This window comes from Lutra lutra, chromosome 2, assembly GCF_902655055.1.
Source record: "Lutra lutra chromosome 2, mLutLut1.2, whole genome shotgun sequence".
NCBI lineage: Eukaryota > Metazoa > Chordata > Mammalia > Carnivora > Mustelidae > Lutra > Lutra lutra.
Genome location: NC_062279.1, coordinates 203,487,574 through 203,506,412, shown reverse-complemented (window position 1 = coordinate 203,506,412; position 18,839 = coordinate 203,487,574). Strand labels below are relative to the sequence as shown.

Sequence of the window (18,839 nt, the reverse complement as noted above, 5' to 3'; positions counted from 1 at the left end):
TACACAGTGACTATACTCTGGCCAACGAGTTGTTAGTACCTTCCAGGTCATGTCCTTGTGTTTAAAAGGAAGCTATGTGGGGCACCTGGGTGGCTCAACTGGTTAAGCATCTGCCTTCAGCTCAGATCCTGATCCCAGAGTCCTGGGATCAAGTCCTGCATTGGGCTCCCTGCTTGCACAGAGCAACCCCCCACCCCTGGCTCATACTCGTGCTCTCTCGTTCTATCTCAAATAAATAAATAATCTTTTTTTAAAGGAAGTTATTTGTTCTTCAGTCCTCTTTTTCCCTCAATGTGGAACTTGAACCTGGTGGTAATGAGGCAACTTTAACAACGTGAACAAAGACAGCATCCCAGGGGATGGCAGAACAAGATGAAAAGCAGCAGGTGGGTCCCAGGACCACAGTGAGGGGCAGAACTACCCTATCCTAGGGATTGCCTTCTAATTAGGACTTTAGCTGCAGAAAGATGTAAACTTTTATTTTGGTTAGACCCATTTTCAGGCCTCTGTTGTAGCAGCTGATGTAACATTTAAGCTAATAAACTCATTTTACAGAAGAAACTAAGACTCAGAAACAGAGCAATGCACCCCAAAATACACTGCCAGTTTGGTGGCACAGTTCAGATTCCTTCTACCCAAGCAGTAGATGTCTCACTCCAAAGCCCACACTCTAACAGCCTAGATACTGCCTCCTGTGCAGAAAAATGTGAATCTGAGTTACTGTTGCAAACGACATGGACAGCAAGATTTTTTTTTTCTTTTTGTAAATAGGAGGAGATTGAAATGCAATTCTGATGAATAGGTTTTACTTACACCACAGCCCACTAAGGACCCTGATAAGCATTTGACTTAACTGCTCAGCCAGGGTAGTCCCTTGTTCTCAGGGAGTTGGGAGTTTTACTTTGGGAAAGCTACAATCAGAAGTTACAAAAAAAAAAAAAAAAAAAAAATCAGGGGGCACTTGGGTGGCTCAGTGGGTTAAAGCCTCTGCCTTCGGCCCAGGTCATGATCCCAGGGTCCTGGGATAGAGCCCCGCATCAGGCTCTCTGCTCAGTGGGGATCCTGCTTCCTCCTCTCTCTCTCTGCCTGCCTCTCTGCCTACTTGTGATTTCTGTCAAATTAAAAAAAACAACAACAACAGGACTCTTGTAACTACTTCAGAAAAACTACAAAAGTTAATATACTCGTACTTTTTAAAAAAGATTTTAAAGTAATCTCTACACCAAACATGAGGCTCAAACCCACAACCCTGAGATCAAGAGTCACAGCCTCCATCAATGGGGCCAGCCAGGCACCCCAATACATGCTCACTTTTTTAGAATTAACTAGGCTGCGATAATAAGGACAAACTGGTGTGGAGAAATAAGGACAAACTGGAGATGAGAGAGAGAAAAGATGTCAGCTCATTATAACAGACAAGGAATAAGGTTAAGAAAAAAGTATTTGGGCGGTGGTAATGGGCAAAGAGCTAAAGGGTAACGGGAAGAACTGAATTTAAGCAGCTGGGGCTGTAAGGGATAAATGTCCGGGAGAGCCACTGCTTGGGATTCGACCACAGCTCTCCCTCAAATAGACATAAAGTCAAATACTGTTTTTTAAAAGATATAATTAGAAAATAAAAAAAAGCAGTAGTGATTAAGCTAGCTGAAGTCTGATATCATGAATCAGCAATTACTTTTCTATATCTCAGCAAATACTCTGGGTCTTAGCAAGGTAAAGGTCAGAGGAGCAACATATCTAAAGAACTCAGTACCATCATCCTAAGTGGGTGACTTCATTCATTCATTTAACAAATATTAGAGTGCTGGGCGCCTCGGGTGGCTCAGTCATTAAGTGTCTGCCTTCGGCTCAGGTCATGATCCCAGAGTCCTGGGATCAAGCCCTGCATTGGGCTCCCTGCTCAGAGGGAGGCTTGCTTCACCGTCTCCCACTCCCCCTGCTTGTGTTCCCTCTCTCGATGTCTTTCTCTGTCAAATAAATAAATAAAATCTTAAAAAAACAAAAACAACAAATATTAGAATGCTAACACCCTCACAGGAGCTATTATCAGGGCAAACAAAAAGGAGTGGTCTGTGACAAGTTCAGTTCAGAAACTGGGGCTAAGCATTTAGAAACTTCTACAACTGAATAATTATTTATATCTATTTAATAAAAAAACCCCACGGTTTAATGTTTTTATGCACATGAGTATGTGTATGTATACTGTCATTCCACTTTTCCAGCCATTCATTTTTATTGTATTTTACAGAAGTATTGGTCTGTGATCAATTACATAAAACAAAACAAAACAAAGCAAAAAACTAACAACTAAAACAACTGGTCTTTCACCACAGACAGTTTGAGAAATATTAAAGTGCTTAACATTTTGAAAGACCCACAAAATTCTAGTCTGCAGGAATAGCAGTGAGCCACGATAGAAGGTACTTATTCTAATGAAAAGGTAATTGCAAAGAGACTACAAAATAAATTTTAATAAGTAAAACAAAGAGATAAAGTGATGAGTGTGACGAAGGAAATAACCAGGGAAATGAGGCAGTACTAGGGGGAGAGTGCTACTTCACATAACCTAGCTGGTCGGAGGGCCCCAAGTTAAGCACTGATTTAGATCGCAAGTGTGGTCCCAAGCGTGGGTAATGGGCAACAAGGGCAAAGCGAATGGAAAAGTAGGAAGCAGAGTGAATGATCATGTCATACCTTCACAAGGGAAAAGGCAGTATTTTAGAGTTGAAGGATAAATTTATGCAGTGTTCCAAATGGGATCCTGAGGCGAGGGACTTTGTTACTAGCAATTCACTATCTCAGAAACCACCCAAGAAAGCCACCTTACAGTTTAAAGAAAAATTCACAAATGTACTGGGTATTTGAAGTCACAAACTTTTTTTTTTAAGATTTTATTTATTTATTTGACAGACAGAGATCACAAGTAGGCAGAGGCAGGCAGAGAAAGAGGAAGAAGCAAGCTCCCTACTGAGCAGAGCCCGATGCGGGACTCGATCCCAGGACCCTAGGATCATGACCTAAGCCAAAGGCAGAGGCTTCAACCCACTGAGCCACCCAGGCACCCCTGAAGTCATAAACTCTTGTCTGAGTCCTTAACACTCTCACTGACATGATGGCAGGGGCGCCTGGGTGGCTAAGTCGGTTAAGCGTCTGCCTTTGGCTCAGGTACTGATTCTAGGGGTTGGGCTCTCTGCTCAGCAGGGAGCCTGCTTCTCCCTCTGCCTCTGCCTGCTACTCCCCCTCTGCCTGCTGCTCCCCCTGCCTGTGTTCTCTCTCTCTCACTCTAATAAATAAAATCTTAAAAAAAAAAAATTTACAGATGTTTTTAAAACTCTATGGGGAGAGGCGTATGGGTGGCTCAGTCGGTTAAGTAACTGCCTTTGGCTCAGGTCCATGATCTCAGGGTCCTGGGATCCACCCCCATATGACGGGTCCCTGCTCAGTGGGAATCTGCTTCTCCCTCTCCCTCTGTGCTCCCCCTGCTTGTGCTCTCTTGCTTACATGCTCTCTCTCAAATAAATAAAATTTTTAAAAGTAAATTCTGTGGGGAAAAAAAACCTGTTTACTAATTAGTGAACAGAAATATCCTACTGCCTACTATTAAAATGTTAAAGGTTTGTTTGTTTGTTTGTTTGTTTGTTTATTTATTTATTTGTGCAAGGGAGGGCACGGAGAGATAGAATCTCAAGCAGACTCCCAACTGAGTGCAGAGCCTGATGCAGGGCTCTATCTCACGACCCTGATAACATGATCTGAGCCAAAACCAAGAGTCAGATGCTTAATCAACTGTGCCAACCAGGTACCCCTATTAAAATTTTTTAAAAAACATGTATAACCTTGTTTTATGCATTTTTTTTTATGTGTATTTCTTTAAAGACATGTCTTTCAATACATGTCCTTGATTCATTAACACTGAACTCGACAGCCAGCAGCACAATTACTCATGCCTGAAGGAAGCTTATCTAGAACACACATTGTTTCTGTGAAAACACCACAGCCTTCTTGTTCTTAGGAACACTAGAGAACACTTCCACATTAAACTTGGGGGTCATTTTTAACAGTGAAATCACAAACAACAAGCACAAAAATTCAAAAAACATAAAACACGACACTAACTAAGACTGTGAAAAGGACGTTGGTTTAATATGAGAGTTTAAACAAGAAGGCAGAGTATCTTTTTCTTTGACCTCAATTGGGGACATACACATCAGGTAACTCAAATTTGTCACTACCCTACACAACTCCACAAATGACCTAAAAGTGCTACATGTACTGATTTTGCAGTTACAAATAAATTTTAGCACAGAGATGAATTTGTAAATATGGAATCCATGAATAACAAGGACTGACTGAACGTAAAATATAATCCGCAGGATGGAAGAACAGACTAGGTAAACTCTAAAGCTACTTAGTACTGAAAACTTAAAAGAAGTTAAAAATATTCAATTTTACCTAATAAGTAATAATGTATTTGTTTGGTATACTATTTGAAAAATCTATCCTGGTCTATGACACAGTTTGAAATAATTTTTAAGCCAACATTTCAAAATTGAAAGTTTTCATATCAAAATCCAGATTTCGGGGGTGCCTGGGTGGCTCAGTCGTTAAGCATCTGCCTTCAGCTCAGGTCATGATCCCAGGGTCCTGGGACTGAGCCCCGCATGGGCTCCCAGCTCAGTGGGAAGCCTGCTTCTCCCTCTCCCACTACCCCTGCTGTGTTCCCTCTCTCGCTGTGTTGCTCTCTGTCAAATAAATAAATAAAATGTTAAAAAAAAAAATCCAGATTTCCACCATTTCTAGACAAAAATTAACCTAATGCTAATGAGAGCTAATACTGCATTTCACACAAGTTAAGAAGCTATCAATTGTAAGATTCATCGTTTTTGAAAAATAATCTCTACGTCCAACATAGGGCTCAAACTCACAAACACATTGAGAGTCATATGCTCTACTGACTAAGCCAGCCAGGCGCCCCAACATTCACCAGTTTTTAAAGTAACACCAAGAAAAAAGAAACACTGCCAGTTATAATTACACGATGCAACCTGAATACAGAGATGTTTGCATGGTAATGTGCATCTCAGAATTGTTAAAATATGGCAATATACAGCACTCAGTATGTGCCAGTCTGTTCTAAAGATCTATATATTTTAAAATTCATCTAACCGGGGTGCCTGGGTGGCTCAGTGGGTTAAAGCTTCTGCCTTTGGCCCAGATCATGATCTCAGGGTCCTGGGATCGAGACCCTCATCAGGCTCTCTGCTCAGCAAGGAGCCTGCTTCCTCCTCTCTCTCTCTCTGCCTGCCTCCTTGTGATCTCTGTCTGTCAAATAAGTAAATAAAATCTTTAAAAAATTAAAATAAAATTCATCTAACCTATGCAAAAACTCTATACAGCAGGCACTATTATTATCCACATTTTAGAGGTGAGGAAAGAGAGGCACAGTGGGTAGGTCCAAGTTCACAGAACCAGTAAGTGGTTGGCTGGAATTCAAAGCCAAGCAGTTTGAGTGCTTAACTATTACATTAAGTTGGCTCTCTGAGCCTACACTTCTGGCGGCAACGACTGGCTGGAGCTGAGTTCCATCTCCACAGTCAAGTCAGAAAGTGCAGGCTCCGGCTTCATCCAGGGCTCTCTTCTAACCTGACCTGCTGGACTGAACAACGATGTTACCCAGCTGACACTTGGGATTGGACTAAACAGCAGAATACTATTTATTAACAAAAAACAGTTCTATAGAGAAAAAACATATTTGAATAAAATTTGACGCAGTGTTAGTTTTATCTAGAAGGACCAGAAAGGGGTAATGAGGAAAAACTCGACAACAGTAGTTCTTCCATAAGTTTATATTATGTGAAGTATTAGGTGCTCTGAGAGATAAATAAAATGATGAAATGAACATGTATCCTGTTATCAAGATGCTTTTATAGTCTGCGTATAGTGTAGTTAACAAAGTAACTGAAAATCCGGTATTTTAAATAATTCTAGGGCACCTGGGTGGCTCAGTGGGTTAAGCCGCTGCCTTCGGCTTGGGTCATGATCTCAGGGTCCTGGGATCGAGTCCCGCATCGGGCTCTTTGCTCAGCGGGGAGCCTGCTTCCCTCTTTCCCTCTCCGGCTGCCTCTTTGTCTACTTGTGATCTCTCTCTGTCAAATAAATAAATAAAATCTTTAAAAATAAACAAATAAATAATTCTAGTAAAGTGGCTCCATGTTTTAATATGCAAAGAGCTCTAAGACATATCAATGAAAAAGGTAAGCTGCGAAAACTATAAACAGTATATTTATGAATAAAAAATATGTTCCTACAAATACATAATTCTATATTATACAAACACATAATTATTCAGAAAACTCTGGAAGGATTTATATCACATTAAGACTCACGGTTACTTGGGGCGCCTGGGTGGCTCAGTGGGTTAAGCCTCTGCCTTCGGCTCAGGTCATGATCCCAGGGTCCTGGGATCAAACCCTGCATTGGGCTCTCTGCTCAGCAGGGAGCCTGCATCCCCCTCTCCCTCTGCCTGCCTCTCTGCCTGTTTGTGATCTCTCTGTCAAATAAATAAATAAAATCTTTAAAAAAAAAGAATCATGGTTACTTCTGGGGGCACCTGGGTGGTGCAGTTGGTTAAGTGTTGGCTCAGGTCGTGACTCACAGTTGAGGGACTGAGCCCCAGGAAGGGCTCCACGCTCAGCATGGAGTGTGTGGAGTTAGCTTGTGATTCCCTCTCCTTCTCCTCCTATCCCCTGCTCACACGGGTGCTCTCTCTCGCTCTCTCTCTATTAAATAAATAAATCTAAAAAAAAAAAAAAAGAAAAAAAGAATCATGATTCTTTCTGAAATGAGAACTGAAACCAAAGATGGTAGTCAAAGGGGCCTTAAACTTTACTAGCACTGTTTGCCACTTTGTGTCATAAAAAAAATTAAAAAGCGGGGCACCTAGGTGGCACAGTAGTTAAGCCTCTGCCTTTGGCTCACGTCATGATCTCAGGGACCTGGGATCGAGCCCTGCATAGGGCCCTCTGCTCAGCAGGGAGCCTGTTTCCCTCTCTCTCTGCCTGCCTCTCTGTCTACCTGTGATTTTTCTCTCTGACAAAAAAATAAATAAAATCTTTAAAAAACTTAAAAAGCTAATTAACAAAATAATATGTACAATATAATGCAACCCATGGAGGTGATTATGTATCAGAACTCTTCGTTTTCAGTAATTGCCACATGACATTCACAATTTTACCAAGAAAAACCTGAAAAGGACAAATAATCTACTAACAATTGGTAAACGGAGCATAATCAGAATGACAGCCTAATAATCCTAATTTAATATTTGTTTTGCTAACCAATAGTCCTATTTATTTTTATTCAGATATACACAAAGGAGACCAAAAAAAGAAGCAATGGGAATAGGAGTGACTAGGAAAGAAATAAGTGAGATGAGGCATGTGAAACTGAAAAACCCCTGAAAAGTAAAAAGGGAAAAAAGGAAGGTGGCATAAAATTAGCATGCTGAAGGTGCGTTTACAGCTTAAAGACACTGACAAAATGTAGTCTGCAGTATTTCCTCACCATTCCCAATAGAAACCCTATTTTTTTTTTAAGTATTCAGTAACTACTTAACTGACATGCAAAAATGGAGAAAAGGATGACAGTTCAAAAAATCTAATTCGACCATTCATTTATTCAATAAATATTTACCAAGCATCTAATACCAACATATTTGATCATATAATTGTCTTCATGAAGCTTAAAACATAGTTACAGGTTCCCTGGAGAGAACTTCCCCAACCATGACTATTTACTATAGAACTAAAATAATTCATGTTAACCAATAATCAATTCATTTACATTGTTTTAATGGAACAAAAAAATTAGTGTTTTAGAACACTAAAAGAACCAGAAATTTATTTTAAATTGAACTCTACAGCTCAGAAGATTTTAAAAGAAAAGCAAAGGTCAGTTTTATCTTCAGATGACCTAAATTATCATGATCTAAAAAAAAATGTAGGAACATTATGAAGTCAAACACCGGTCTCTTTGCAAAATAAATCCAATGAATCTAACACACTCTATTTCCATTATAATTAACAATAAGTCAGCCAAGGTAATATGCTGCCTCATTTATTCTCCACGTTTTCTCTAAGAAATGAACAATGCTTTCCAAAAATACATTCTTTCCAAGCAAGGCATCATTACGAAACTTGTCTACCAACTAACCTAACACAAACGCTAGCATCTCAAAGTCTTAACATCATAAATGTTTTCAAGTTAAAGGTAACTTTTTGTACAAAAATGTGGATAGCATTTCTGCCTGAGGTATAAAAATATAAGCAGGCCTTTTCTAGGATCCCCACACAAACCAAACCAAACCAAAACAAAACAAAACAAAAAAACCAGTATAAACAACAGAAGGTAAATGTGTAAAAAGAGAAAAATGGTACTTCCTATCAGCAAATTTACCTAATTCTTTTACTCTCTTCTAAAAGATAATCAGATTCAAGAGTGATTATAACTAAATCTCAAACCATAAAGCACTGGACTTAATTTACCTTTTAGGTATTTAAATGGGTTACTTCAAAAACTACATAAAACAGATGCTAATGAAAGAGTTCTTAAGGGATGCCTGGGTGGCTCAGTCCGTTAAGCCACTGCCTTCAGCTCAGGTCATGATCCCCAAGTCCTGGGATCTAGTCCCACATCGGGCTCCAGTCCCACATCGGGCTCCTTGCTCAGCGGGGAGCCTGATTCGCTCTCTGCCTCTGCCTGCTTGTGCGTGCTCTTTCTCTGACAAATAAATAAATAAAATCCTTTAAAAAAAAAAGACTTCTTAAACGTAGCATTCCTTTAAAAAATATATTCTCTAGGATGTTTTCCCAAGATATGTTCTTCAGAACACAGATCTATAAGGTTTCCTGAGGAAAAAAGGGATCTGGTCAAAAAAAATTGGCAAGGGGCGCCTGGGTGGCTCAGTGGGTTAAGCCTCTGCCTTCAGGTCAGGTCATGATCCCAGAGTGCTGGGATCGGGCCCCGCATCAGGCTCTCTGCTCAGCAGGGAGCCTGCTTCCCTCTCTCTCTCTCTGCCTGCCTCTGCCTACTTGAGATCTCTGTCTGTCATATTAAAAAAAAATTGGCAAACACAACTTATTTTATATCTCCATCTTGAAAATATCTGTGGGGGCGCCTGGGTGGCTCAGTGGGTTAAGCCGCTGCCTTCGGCTCAGGTCATGATCCCAGGTCCTGGGTTCGAGCCCCACATCGGGCTTTCTGCTGGGCAGGGAGCCTGCTTCCTCCTCTCTCTCTGCCTGCCTCTCTGCTTACTTGTGATTTCTCTCTGTCAAATAAATAAATTAAAAAAAAAAATCTGTGAACTGCTTAATAAACCTTGTATAAATATTAAGATTTTGTTTTGTTTTTGATCATCACCCAGCACATTTCTTTGGCAACAAATTTAAATACATCCGTTCACATTTTCGGGAACATACATTGGTACCAGTAGGGTGCATAATATTTAAATGACTCTAGTTTTTTATTTTTTTTTATTTTATTTATTTGACAGAGAGAGAGAGATCACAAGTAGGCAGAGAGGCAGGCAGAGAGAGGAGGAGGCAGGCTCCCTGCCAAGCAGAGAGCCCGATGCGGGGCTAGATCCCAGGACCCTGAGATCATGACCTGAGCCGAAGGCAGAGGCTTAATCCACTGAGCCACCCAGGCGCCCCTAAATGACTCTAGTTTTTTAAAATTGCCCTTAATAATCTACAACAACCAGGGTGCCTGGGTGGCTCATTAGGTTAAGCCTCTGCCTTCAGCTCAGGTCATGATCTCAGGGTCCTGGGATCAAGCCCCGCATCAGGCTGCCTGCTTAGCAGGGAGCCTGCTTCCCCCCCTCTCTCTGCCTTCCTCTCTCCCTACTTGTGATCTCTGTCAAATAAATAAATAAAAATTTTAAAAAATAATAGTAATCTACAACAACCTTCAGAAAAGCCATATAGTTTTAAAAAGAAAATGAGACATCCTTGGTTGGATATAGAAATGATCAAAACACCAACCATTATTATGGTTTTCTCTGACACTGTCACTGCAAAACAGCCAAGAGAGAAAACACATTCCAGTTATGACACTGACCTGGTTATTAATGTAGAATATGAAACTTGAACCCAAATAGGAGTTTCAGACTATACATTTATAGTAACGTGGTATAAAATGCTTGATCAAACCAAAACTATGTCTAAATTTAAGCACACATTCCTTAATAACAATTTTATAATAAGAAAGTACAGCTGTCTCTTTATTGTTAGCCTTTTTGCTTTCTAAGCCAGCTATGATCAAAGTCTGATTTAAAAAGTGATGACTTTGAGGCACCTGGCTGGCTCAGTCAGTACAGTATGTGACTCCTAATCTTGTGGTCGTGAGTTCAAGCCCCATGAAGGGCCTGGAGCTTACTTTAAAAAAAAAATAATAAAGGGGCTCCTGGTGGCTCAGTCCATTAAGCAGCTGCCTTCGGCTCAGGTCATGATCCCAGAGTCCTGAGATTGCCCCGTGTCAGACTCCCTACTCAGTGGGGAGCCTACTTCTCTCTCTCCCTCTGCCTGCTCGCTCTGCCTACTTGTGCTCTATCAAATAAATACATATAATCTTTAAAAAAAAATAATAGTATAAAAAAATAAAAGAGATGACTTATGAATACAGTAATTCCACATACTTTTTCAGGATTTAAGCAACTCTCATGCCTTGGGATACAGCTTGAGAAACGAAACCCTCGACATGATTTACCATCAAATGTTGTTAACACTTGGGATTTCTTTTTTAAAGATTTTATTTATTTATTTGAGAGATAATGAGAAAATGAAAGAGGGGGGTGAGCAGCAGAGGGAGAAGTAGACTCTCCACTGAGCAGGGAACCCAATGAGGGGCTTGATCCCGGGACTCCAGGATGATGACCTGAGCCGAAGACAGTCTTTTAAACGAGCCACCCACGCACCCCAACACATGAAATTTTCAAGACACTAGGTTTTAAAAAGAAGTTATTAGGGGCATCTGGGTGGCTCAGTCGGTTAAGCGGCCGCCTTGGTCTCAAGTCATGATCTCAGGGTCCTAGGATGGAGCCCCATGCCAGGCTCTCTGCTCAGCGGGGAGTGTGCTTCTCCCTCCCCCTCTGCCTGCTTGTGTTCTCTCTGTCAAATAAATAAATAAAATCTAAAAAAAAAAAGTTATTAGTTGAAAGATAGATGGAAAATTAAATATGTATGAGCATTCAAAAAAATAAGGAGTTTTAGTATAATTAGTTTTTTATTTGCACCCAGCCAAGTATATCCAGACTAAAGAACCTTCCATCATCAGAAATCAGTGCCTTTCTTTAAGGCAAAAAGGAGAAATCAAATTTAAAAGTATTTGACTCTAAGTGGCACCTGGCTGCCTCAGTTGGAAAAGCATGCGAACTCTTGATCTCAAGGTCATGGGTTCAAGCCCCACAATGGGTGTAGACATTACTTAAATAAAAATATTTTTTTAAAAATATTTGACTCTTAGGGGTGCCTGGGTGGCTGAGTGAGTTAAAGTCTCTACCTTCCGCTCAGGTCATGATCCCAGGGTCCTGGGATGGAGCCCCGCATAGGGCTCTCTGCTCAGCAGGGAACCTGCTTCCTCCTCTCTCTCTGCCTGCCTCTCTGCCTACTTGTGATCTCGCTCTGTCAAATAAATAAATAAAAATCTTTAGAAAAAAATAATAAATAAATAAAATATAAATATTTTACAAATAAATATTATAATTTTTATAATTATAAATAAATATTATATATTTAAAATAAAAAAATAATAAATAAACCGAAATTATTTTAAAAAGTATTTGACTCTAAAATATGCAGAGTTTAATGAAGATGAAATTCTAGACTTAAAATATTTAAAATTTTATAGAATTATTCATTATCATATAAGTATAACAATCCAAAGTTACTCTTAACTGACAGTATGAAAAGTTAGGTTATATAAAATCAGTAGCAGGGGCACCTGACTGGCTCAGTCAGTAAAGCTTGTTAACTACTGATCTTGGGGTGGTAAGCTTGAGCCCCATGATGGGTGTAGAGATTACTTAAAAATGAAATCTTTTAAAAAAAGATCAATAATGTGACTCTAATACATCCAGAAGATATTTAAGTTCACTAAGTGAAAAGAGGAAAACAGGGCAATCCTCTCGGGTCCCCTCCCTCTTGGAGAGCTTTGTATTATCACCCAATATCACTCATTAACATTTGCTTTGCTGCCCACCAAAAAAAAAAAGAAAGAAAAGGAAAACAGGAAAGCAATAAAAGCACAGTAATTTTGAAAAATCCCTTAAGTAAAAAGTTTGACAAAATGGGGCGCCTGGGTGGTTCAGTGGGTTAAGACACTGCCTTCGGCTCAGGTAATGGGATCTCAGGGTCCTGGGATCGGGCCCCGCATTGGGCTCTCTGCTCAGCGGGGAGCCTGCTTCCCCCTCTCTCTCTGCCTGCCTCTCTGCCTACTTGTGATCTCGCTCTGTCAAATAAATAAATAAAATCTTGGAAAAAAAAAAGTCTAGAAGAAATGATACAAATAGTAGAAAGCATAAGAAATGTACCATCTAGTTAAAATGTGAAGATTGCTCAGAGGAGACAGAAATTATCTGCAATTTGGTGGGGGTAAACAATAAGGGTGGACTTAAAGGACAGTGATGGGTACCTGGGTGGCTCAGTTGGTTAAGCATCTGACTCTTGATTTTGGCTCAGGTCACAACCTCAGTGTCCTGAGATGGAGCCAACATCAGGTTCTGCGCTGGTCATGGAGCCTGCTTAGCATTATCTGTCTCTCTCTCTCCGTCTGCCTCTGCCCACCCCCCACCCTCACCACCAGGCACAGGCTTGTGCTCTCTCTCTTAAAAAAAAAATTTTTTTTAAAAGACAGGTAGACAGGGGCGCCTGGGTGGCTCAGTGGGTTAAGCCGCTGCCTTCGGCTTGGGTAATGATCTCGGAGTCCTGGGATGGAGCCCCGAGTCGGGCTCTCTGCTCAGCGGGGAGCCTGCTTCCTCCTCTCTCTCTGCCTGCCTCTCTGCCTGCTTGTGATCTCTCTGTCAAATAAATAAATAAAATCTTTAAAAAAAAAAAAAAAAGACAGGTAGACTTTAGGGGTGTCTGTCTGAATGGCTCAGCCGCTAGAGCAAGCAACTCCATCTCAGGGTTGTAAGCTCGAGCCCCATGTTCAGTGTATAGATCACGTAAAATTTTTTTTAAAGATTTTATTTATTTATTTGACAGACAGAGATCACAAGTAGGCAGAGAGGCAGGCAGAGAGAGAGAGGGGGAAGCAGGCTCCCCGCCGAGCAGAGAGCCTGATGCGGAGCCCGATCCCAGGACCCTGGGATCATGATCTGAGCTGAAGGCAGAGGCTTTAACTCACTGAGCCACCCAGGCACCCCAGATCATGTAAAATTTTTAAAAATCTTTAACCAAAAATAAATAAATAAAGTAAAATAAAGGACAGGCAGACCTTAGACAAAGAGGCTTTCTGCTGAAGAAAAGCACAAAAGATGGAAAATCACAATGAAAATAATTTAATTTTACAGAAATGGAAAAAACTGCAAAATAGTAAACAATAATGTGTAGTTGGAGGTTCCCAATTCTGGCAACTTAAATATCCAGGCCAGATCAAATCACCAATTAAAACATCTAAAATTGTACCACTCATTCTACTGCTGCTCTACAAATACTTTAAAATTAGTGACCCATGACCCCTTTTACCCGTTATATTTCCTAATGGAATGAGATGATGAAACAAATTTTATTCACACTGTAACTTGGAGCAAACTTTTAATTCTCTCATAAGACAAATTACTTTTCCAATTTTGAGTATATATGCTCAAAGTTAGGCAAGAACAAGAACCTTCATTTTCCTTCCAATTTATATAAACAACATAACACAAGTGATACTCGAGCTTCATTTTGACATCACAGTGCAAAAATTAAGTTGTTCCATTCACTATGGAAGATCAGTGTTCTAGTCTCAGTTCTGTAATACTGTGCAAGCTACTTTAGTAATCTGTGCTTCAGTTTAACTTGTAAAATGAAGTGGTTCAACCTGGATGATCAGCAAAGGACCTTCTAACTTCAAAATCCTATACTTGATGCTACACCATCTTTCCCACAGAAGTCATTGTGATAAGGCCAACTATTAAAAAAAAAGGGGGGGGTCTTTCTCCAAAAACATGTAATAAAAAACTACCCTTTATTGAGCACATACTAAATGCCAGGCTCTATTTCTTTCTTTCTTTCTTCTTCTTTTTTTTTTTTTTAAGATTTTATTTGAGAGAGACAGAGAGCTAGCTAGAGAGCACGAGCATGGTGGAGGGGCAGAGAGGGAGGAAGAAGCAGACTCCCCACTGAGCAGGGAGCCCAGAGCAGGGGGCTAGATGCAAAGACCCTGGGATCATGACCTGAGCCAAAGACAGATGCTTAAGCGACTGAGCCATCCAGGCACCCCGGCAGGCTCTATTTTTTATTTCACTTAATCCTCATTTACAACCATAAAAGCAGGTGGTTCCCCTACTTTACTCACAAGGTGTTATCCATCTCTTGACTGGTCCAATCAAATTAAGGGTGAAAGACAAGGATTCAAATCAGGTCTAAATCCAAACCAAGCTCCATAAACCATACCTGCTACCTCAAACAAAAAAATATCAGAAATAGGGGGGCGCTGGGTGGCTCAGTCGTTAAGTGTCTGCTTTCGGCTCAGGGCACGATCCAAGGATCAGGCCCCAAGTAGGGCTCCCTGCTTGGTGGGAAGCCTGCTTCTCCCTCTCCCACTCCCCCTCCTTGTGTTCCCTCTCTCACTGTGTCTCTCCCTGCCAAATAAGCAAATAAAATCTTTAAAAATATATATATCAGAAACAAAACAAACAAAACCTGAAGACGTACGCTGTGACTTTGCTAATCTGGAGAGAGTATGGTCTTAGAATAGGGCAGTTGGAGTGCCTTGTGACCATGTGGGAGCAGAGAGAAGGCAAACATGGGGAGGGAGAGAGAGAGAGAGTGTGTGTGTGTGTGTGTGTGCACGCGCGCGCGGGCGAAGTCTCCTAATTTTCAAATGGAGGAAAACAGATTCACCAGCTTTCAACTTCTGCTTTAAACAGTTCTAATCCAGGTCTGAGAGGTTAATTTTAATATTACCTAAATTTCCAAAATTCCCAGATAAGTATTAAAATATGGGCATCAGCAAGAAAACTTCCTCCAAGAAGGCAAACCATGGTTGAATCCTGACCCTACTACTAACAGTGTGACCTTGGTCAAGTTACTTCGTCTCTCGAAACTTCATTTCTTCATTTGTAAAGTGAAGATACTATCACCCATCTTGCAAGGTGTTTAGATTAATGGCGAATACAGATTATAGAGAGCTCAGCATAGCAACTTCCTCAAGGTAAGAGCTTGACAAACGAAAGGTATTATTATCCTTCCAGATCCGGGTAACACAGAACATAGGGCCTATGTTCATAGACATCCCAATTATGTCTATGAATACGACACAAAGTTTACCTTTAAAATGTCATACTTTGTTCCTTTTCTGTAGATCTAAAATTATTCTGGGGTGCCTGGGTGGCTCAGTCGTTAAGCCTCTGCCAAGCGTGGCCTCAGGTCCTGATCCCAGGGTTGTGGGATCGAGACCAGCACTGGGCTCCCGGCTCAGGGGAGAGCCTACTTCTCCCTCTCCCACCCACCCTGCTTGTGTTCCCTCTCTCGCCGTCTCTCCCTCTCTGTCAAATAAATAACTAAAATCTTAAAAATTATTCTCAAATAGTTTATTTTTAAAACGCCGCACACACTAATTTCTAATAGAAACTAACCAAACTTCAAAGTAAGTTTATCCTAAACCTAACGTTGAACCAACGATCAAACAGCTTTCAATGGCTAACAAGTTTTTAAAGTGACGCTGCAAATCATGTTTGCACCGAGGGTTCAGACTTCTGAATGGGGTGAGCGTAAGGGAAAGCCACGGAGGTGTCCCAGAGCGGTGTGAGCGCGAAGTACCCCTACACGTTCTAGCGAGCATTTCCCAAAAGGCACAGAGTTGGAGGAGCCCGAAAGACGAGGTCTGAACTAGTAACACCTGCCAGAACGACCTTCCTGCAGTTGAAGGGGCAGGAGCAGGTGGCTCTGTGCCCCCAAACTATCTTTTTATTCTCAGCCACATGCTCGGGTCAACAGCTGGGTTTTAAACCTCGCAGTCCCCCCATGCCCCATTCCAGGCTGCGACGGAGGCAGCAGCACTTCAGGTTCCTCTCGAGACAGGCGAAGGAGGCAAGGGCCCGCAGCCCCCGGGGGCACAGAGGACAGGTCGAGCCACCCGTGCGCAGGATCGAGCCCTTCCCGGGCGGCACCCGCTGAGGACCACCCCCCACGCCGGGCCTGCGGAGCTTTGGGGCTCCTGTCAGCCCGGCCGAAACGCCGCGGTGGGGGCTGCGCGGGGGGCGTAAGGGAATAACTCCGGGGTTTCAGCAGAGAAAGGGAGGCAAAGGGAAAGGCGGCATGTGGACCCCCAGCCCACGGCGGGGCGCGGGAAGTCACCTCCAGGCCCCCGAATCCTCCGTCCCGTTCCTGCCCGAACCCTTCCCAAGTCCCGGACCCATCGCGCTCCTCTCACCGTCTCGGCTTCTGTGTGCTGGGGTCCGGCGCTCTGACCCCCCATTACCCCGCGGAGGAAATTCATCTTGTCGCTCAGCCACCGGCTCTACCGGCCCCTTCGGGAAAGAAAAGGTAACTTTCCCTGCCTTCGGCCGGGCCTGGCCCCCAAGCCCAGACCCTGCACTCCCCAGCCGCGGCCACCAACGCCTCCTACTCGGCGGCCGCTCCAGCTCCCTAAGCCCGGAAACAGCCGCCACCACTAGTGAAGATGCGCATGCGCGGGGACGTGGCATTACGTGGCGGCTCGAAGGGCGAAGGCAAAGGGGAAAAGTAGGCGAGCGGAGGCCGGTAGCCCGTACCCGCCCAAGCCCCGCCCACTGCGCTGGCCCCTCCTCCCTCGGCAGGGACCCGCCTCCTACTCCCGCCCTCCGCGGGTAGCTACCGCTGGCCCCAATCACCCACGTGGTCGAAGCCCGGCCCTGCCGGCTGGAGAGAATCCCGGTAGTGTACGTGTTTTGGCTTGCGGGGTGTTTAATTGTCGCCGGAGGGGACTTACTGCCAGCTGTCGAGTCTGGGGTCGTATTTTGTGGAGTCGAAAGTGAAATTTTACTTCGGCCGACGTGACAGGTAAGGGGTCCCGGCCCCTGGGAGGGTTCCTTCGGGTTTGCGGTTTAGGAGTAGGAGCCTTGGGGCCTTCGGATCCTTGTAAATTGCATTTCTTCACAGGGCTTTGTTTGGTGGTAAAAAGAGTGGTAGAGCCCCCTCATTCCACGGCCACCGGAGGGCGCGTTTCTCGGCTCTTGCTCTCCAAACCTGTTACAAAAGGAATTCCTAGATCCTAACGCCAGGTACGCCGCTGTTTTCAAGTGGTGTGAGGTGGTCGAACCCTGCATTTAGTTTGTGAGAGAAAAGGCATGGATCTGTAGTGTCAGTTGGGCAGCTCGTAGCATCCTAATTTGTTATTAACTCTCAACCCCTGCATTTTCAGTGCTTTTTCTTTTTAAACGTGAAAAATGTCATTTTTCTCAAAATGGAATGCCCTGTTCCTTTCGAAATGAGATTGCCCAGGTAGGTACACATGCTTCTGGAGTAGTCTTGTCGATTTCTTGAGCCTGAAAAGCGCAGGGTCGAGTTAGCTTACTGATTCATACACCTCTCCACTTGGATCCCTGCAGGTCTCAAATTCAGCATTTAAAATTGAACTCATCATCCCCCCCAGGCTCCACTGAAGGAAAAAAAAAAGACAGACAGACATCAATATGCTTCTTGGTGCCTTGCCACCCTCAGCAGTACCACTAGCCAAATAATTGCCTAAGCTAGGAGGACTCTGGGAGGAATCTTATGTTCTGGATTTTCACCCCCACATGCCCAGTATTCAAGTCCTTTCATTTCTATTTCTAGAATATTTCTCGAACAGGTCCTATGTTCTTCATCCTCTCTGCCTCTGACATAGTTTATGTTCTCATTATTTTTCACCAAGATTATAGCAGTAGCTTCCTAACCAGTTTGTCTGCATTCAAGCCCTGGCTTCTGTCCAGTCCAGTCACCCTTCCATGAGTCTAACAATGACAAAACATCTGTCCATGTTGATACTCTTCTTAAAATCCTCCGGTGGTTGTCCATCTGCTCCATAATAAAACCCAGTCTCTGTAGCTTGCTGTACAGGCCTGTTACATTCTGGCTTCTATCTTTCCAGCTGATGCCTCCCCCACATACTCTGGAATTAGGCCTGGATATGCCCTTCCCCTCCCACTTCCTCATCCAGGAAACTCCTACTGGTTCCTTAAGACTTAACTCTGGCATCATCTGAAAGCTTTCCCCGAAATCCGGATACATATGTCTATGCTAGCACTTGGCCGTGGTTAATACGTGCAAAACACTCAGTAAATGCTTGGGAAGCCAAACTGTTAAGGGCAGGATTATGTTACTCGTTTCTGTATCTCTGTGTGGTTGGCACTATCATAAAAGATGAGACTGATGGATAAATGAAGCAGACATTGTGGATATGTGAATATTATGCTGAGGAGGAGGGTCCTTTTTGCCTCTGTGGGGTGTAATGGTAGATAACACATATCGTGGAGGTTATGGTGAAAGTTCCTTTCCTACTGCCAAGGTTTTAAGCTTGGGTGACTTGGAGAATGGTTGGGATCATACTGCCCAAAATACTGTGCACTAAGCATTCATTGTCTTCTGCTTTAAAACTGGACACTTGTCATTTGCTTC

At 42.7% G+C, this 18,839-nt stretch overlaps 1 protein-coding gene and 1 long non-coding RNA gene across 8 annotated transcripts in view; one reads left to right on the top strand and one right to left on the bottom strand.

Moving 5' to 3' along the window:
* The window catches only part of USO1 (USO1 vesicle transport factor), an 87,360-nt gene extending 70,465 nt beyond the window's left edge, over positions 1-16,895 (bottom strand). For all 4 annotated transcript variants that reach the window (XM_047719547.1, XM_047719549.1, XM_047719548.1 and 1 more), the window contains exon 1: positions 16,636-16,895. In XM_047719547.1, coding sequence (XP_047575503.1) covers positions 16,636-16,701 — 66 coding nt within the window. In that variant the 5' untranslated portion in view covers positions 16,702-16,895. The remainder of the gene's footprint in view (positions 1-16,635) is intronic.
* A 125-nt stretch (positions 16,896-17,020) lies between these two features.
* LOC125093848 (uncharacterized) overlaps positions 17,021-18,839 on the top strand; it is a 42,721-nt gene continuing 40,902 nt past the window's right edge. For all 4 annotated transcript variants that reach the window (XR_007125349.1, XR_007125351.1, XR_007125352.1 and 1 more), the window contains exons 1-2: positions 17,021-17,243; positions 17,343-17,464. This is a non-coding gene — a long non-coding RNA (uncharacterized LOC125093848). The remainder of the gene's footprint in view (positions 17,244-17,342; positions 17,465-18,839) is intronic.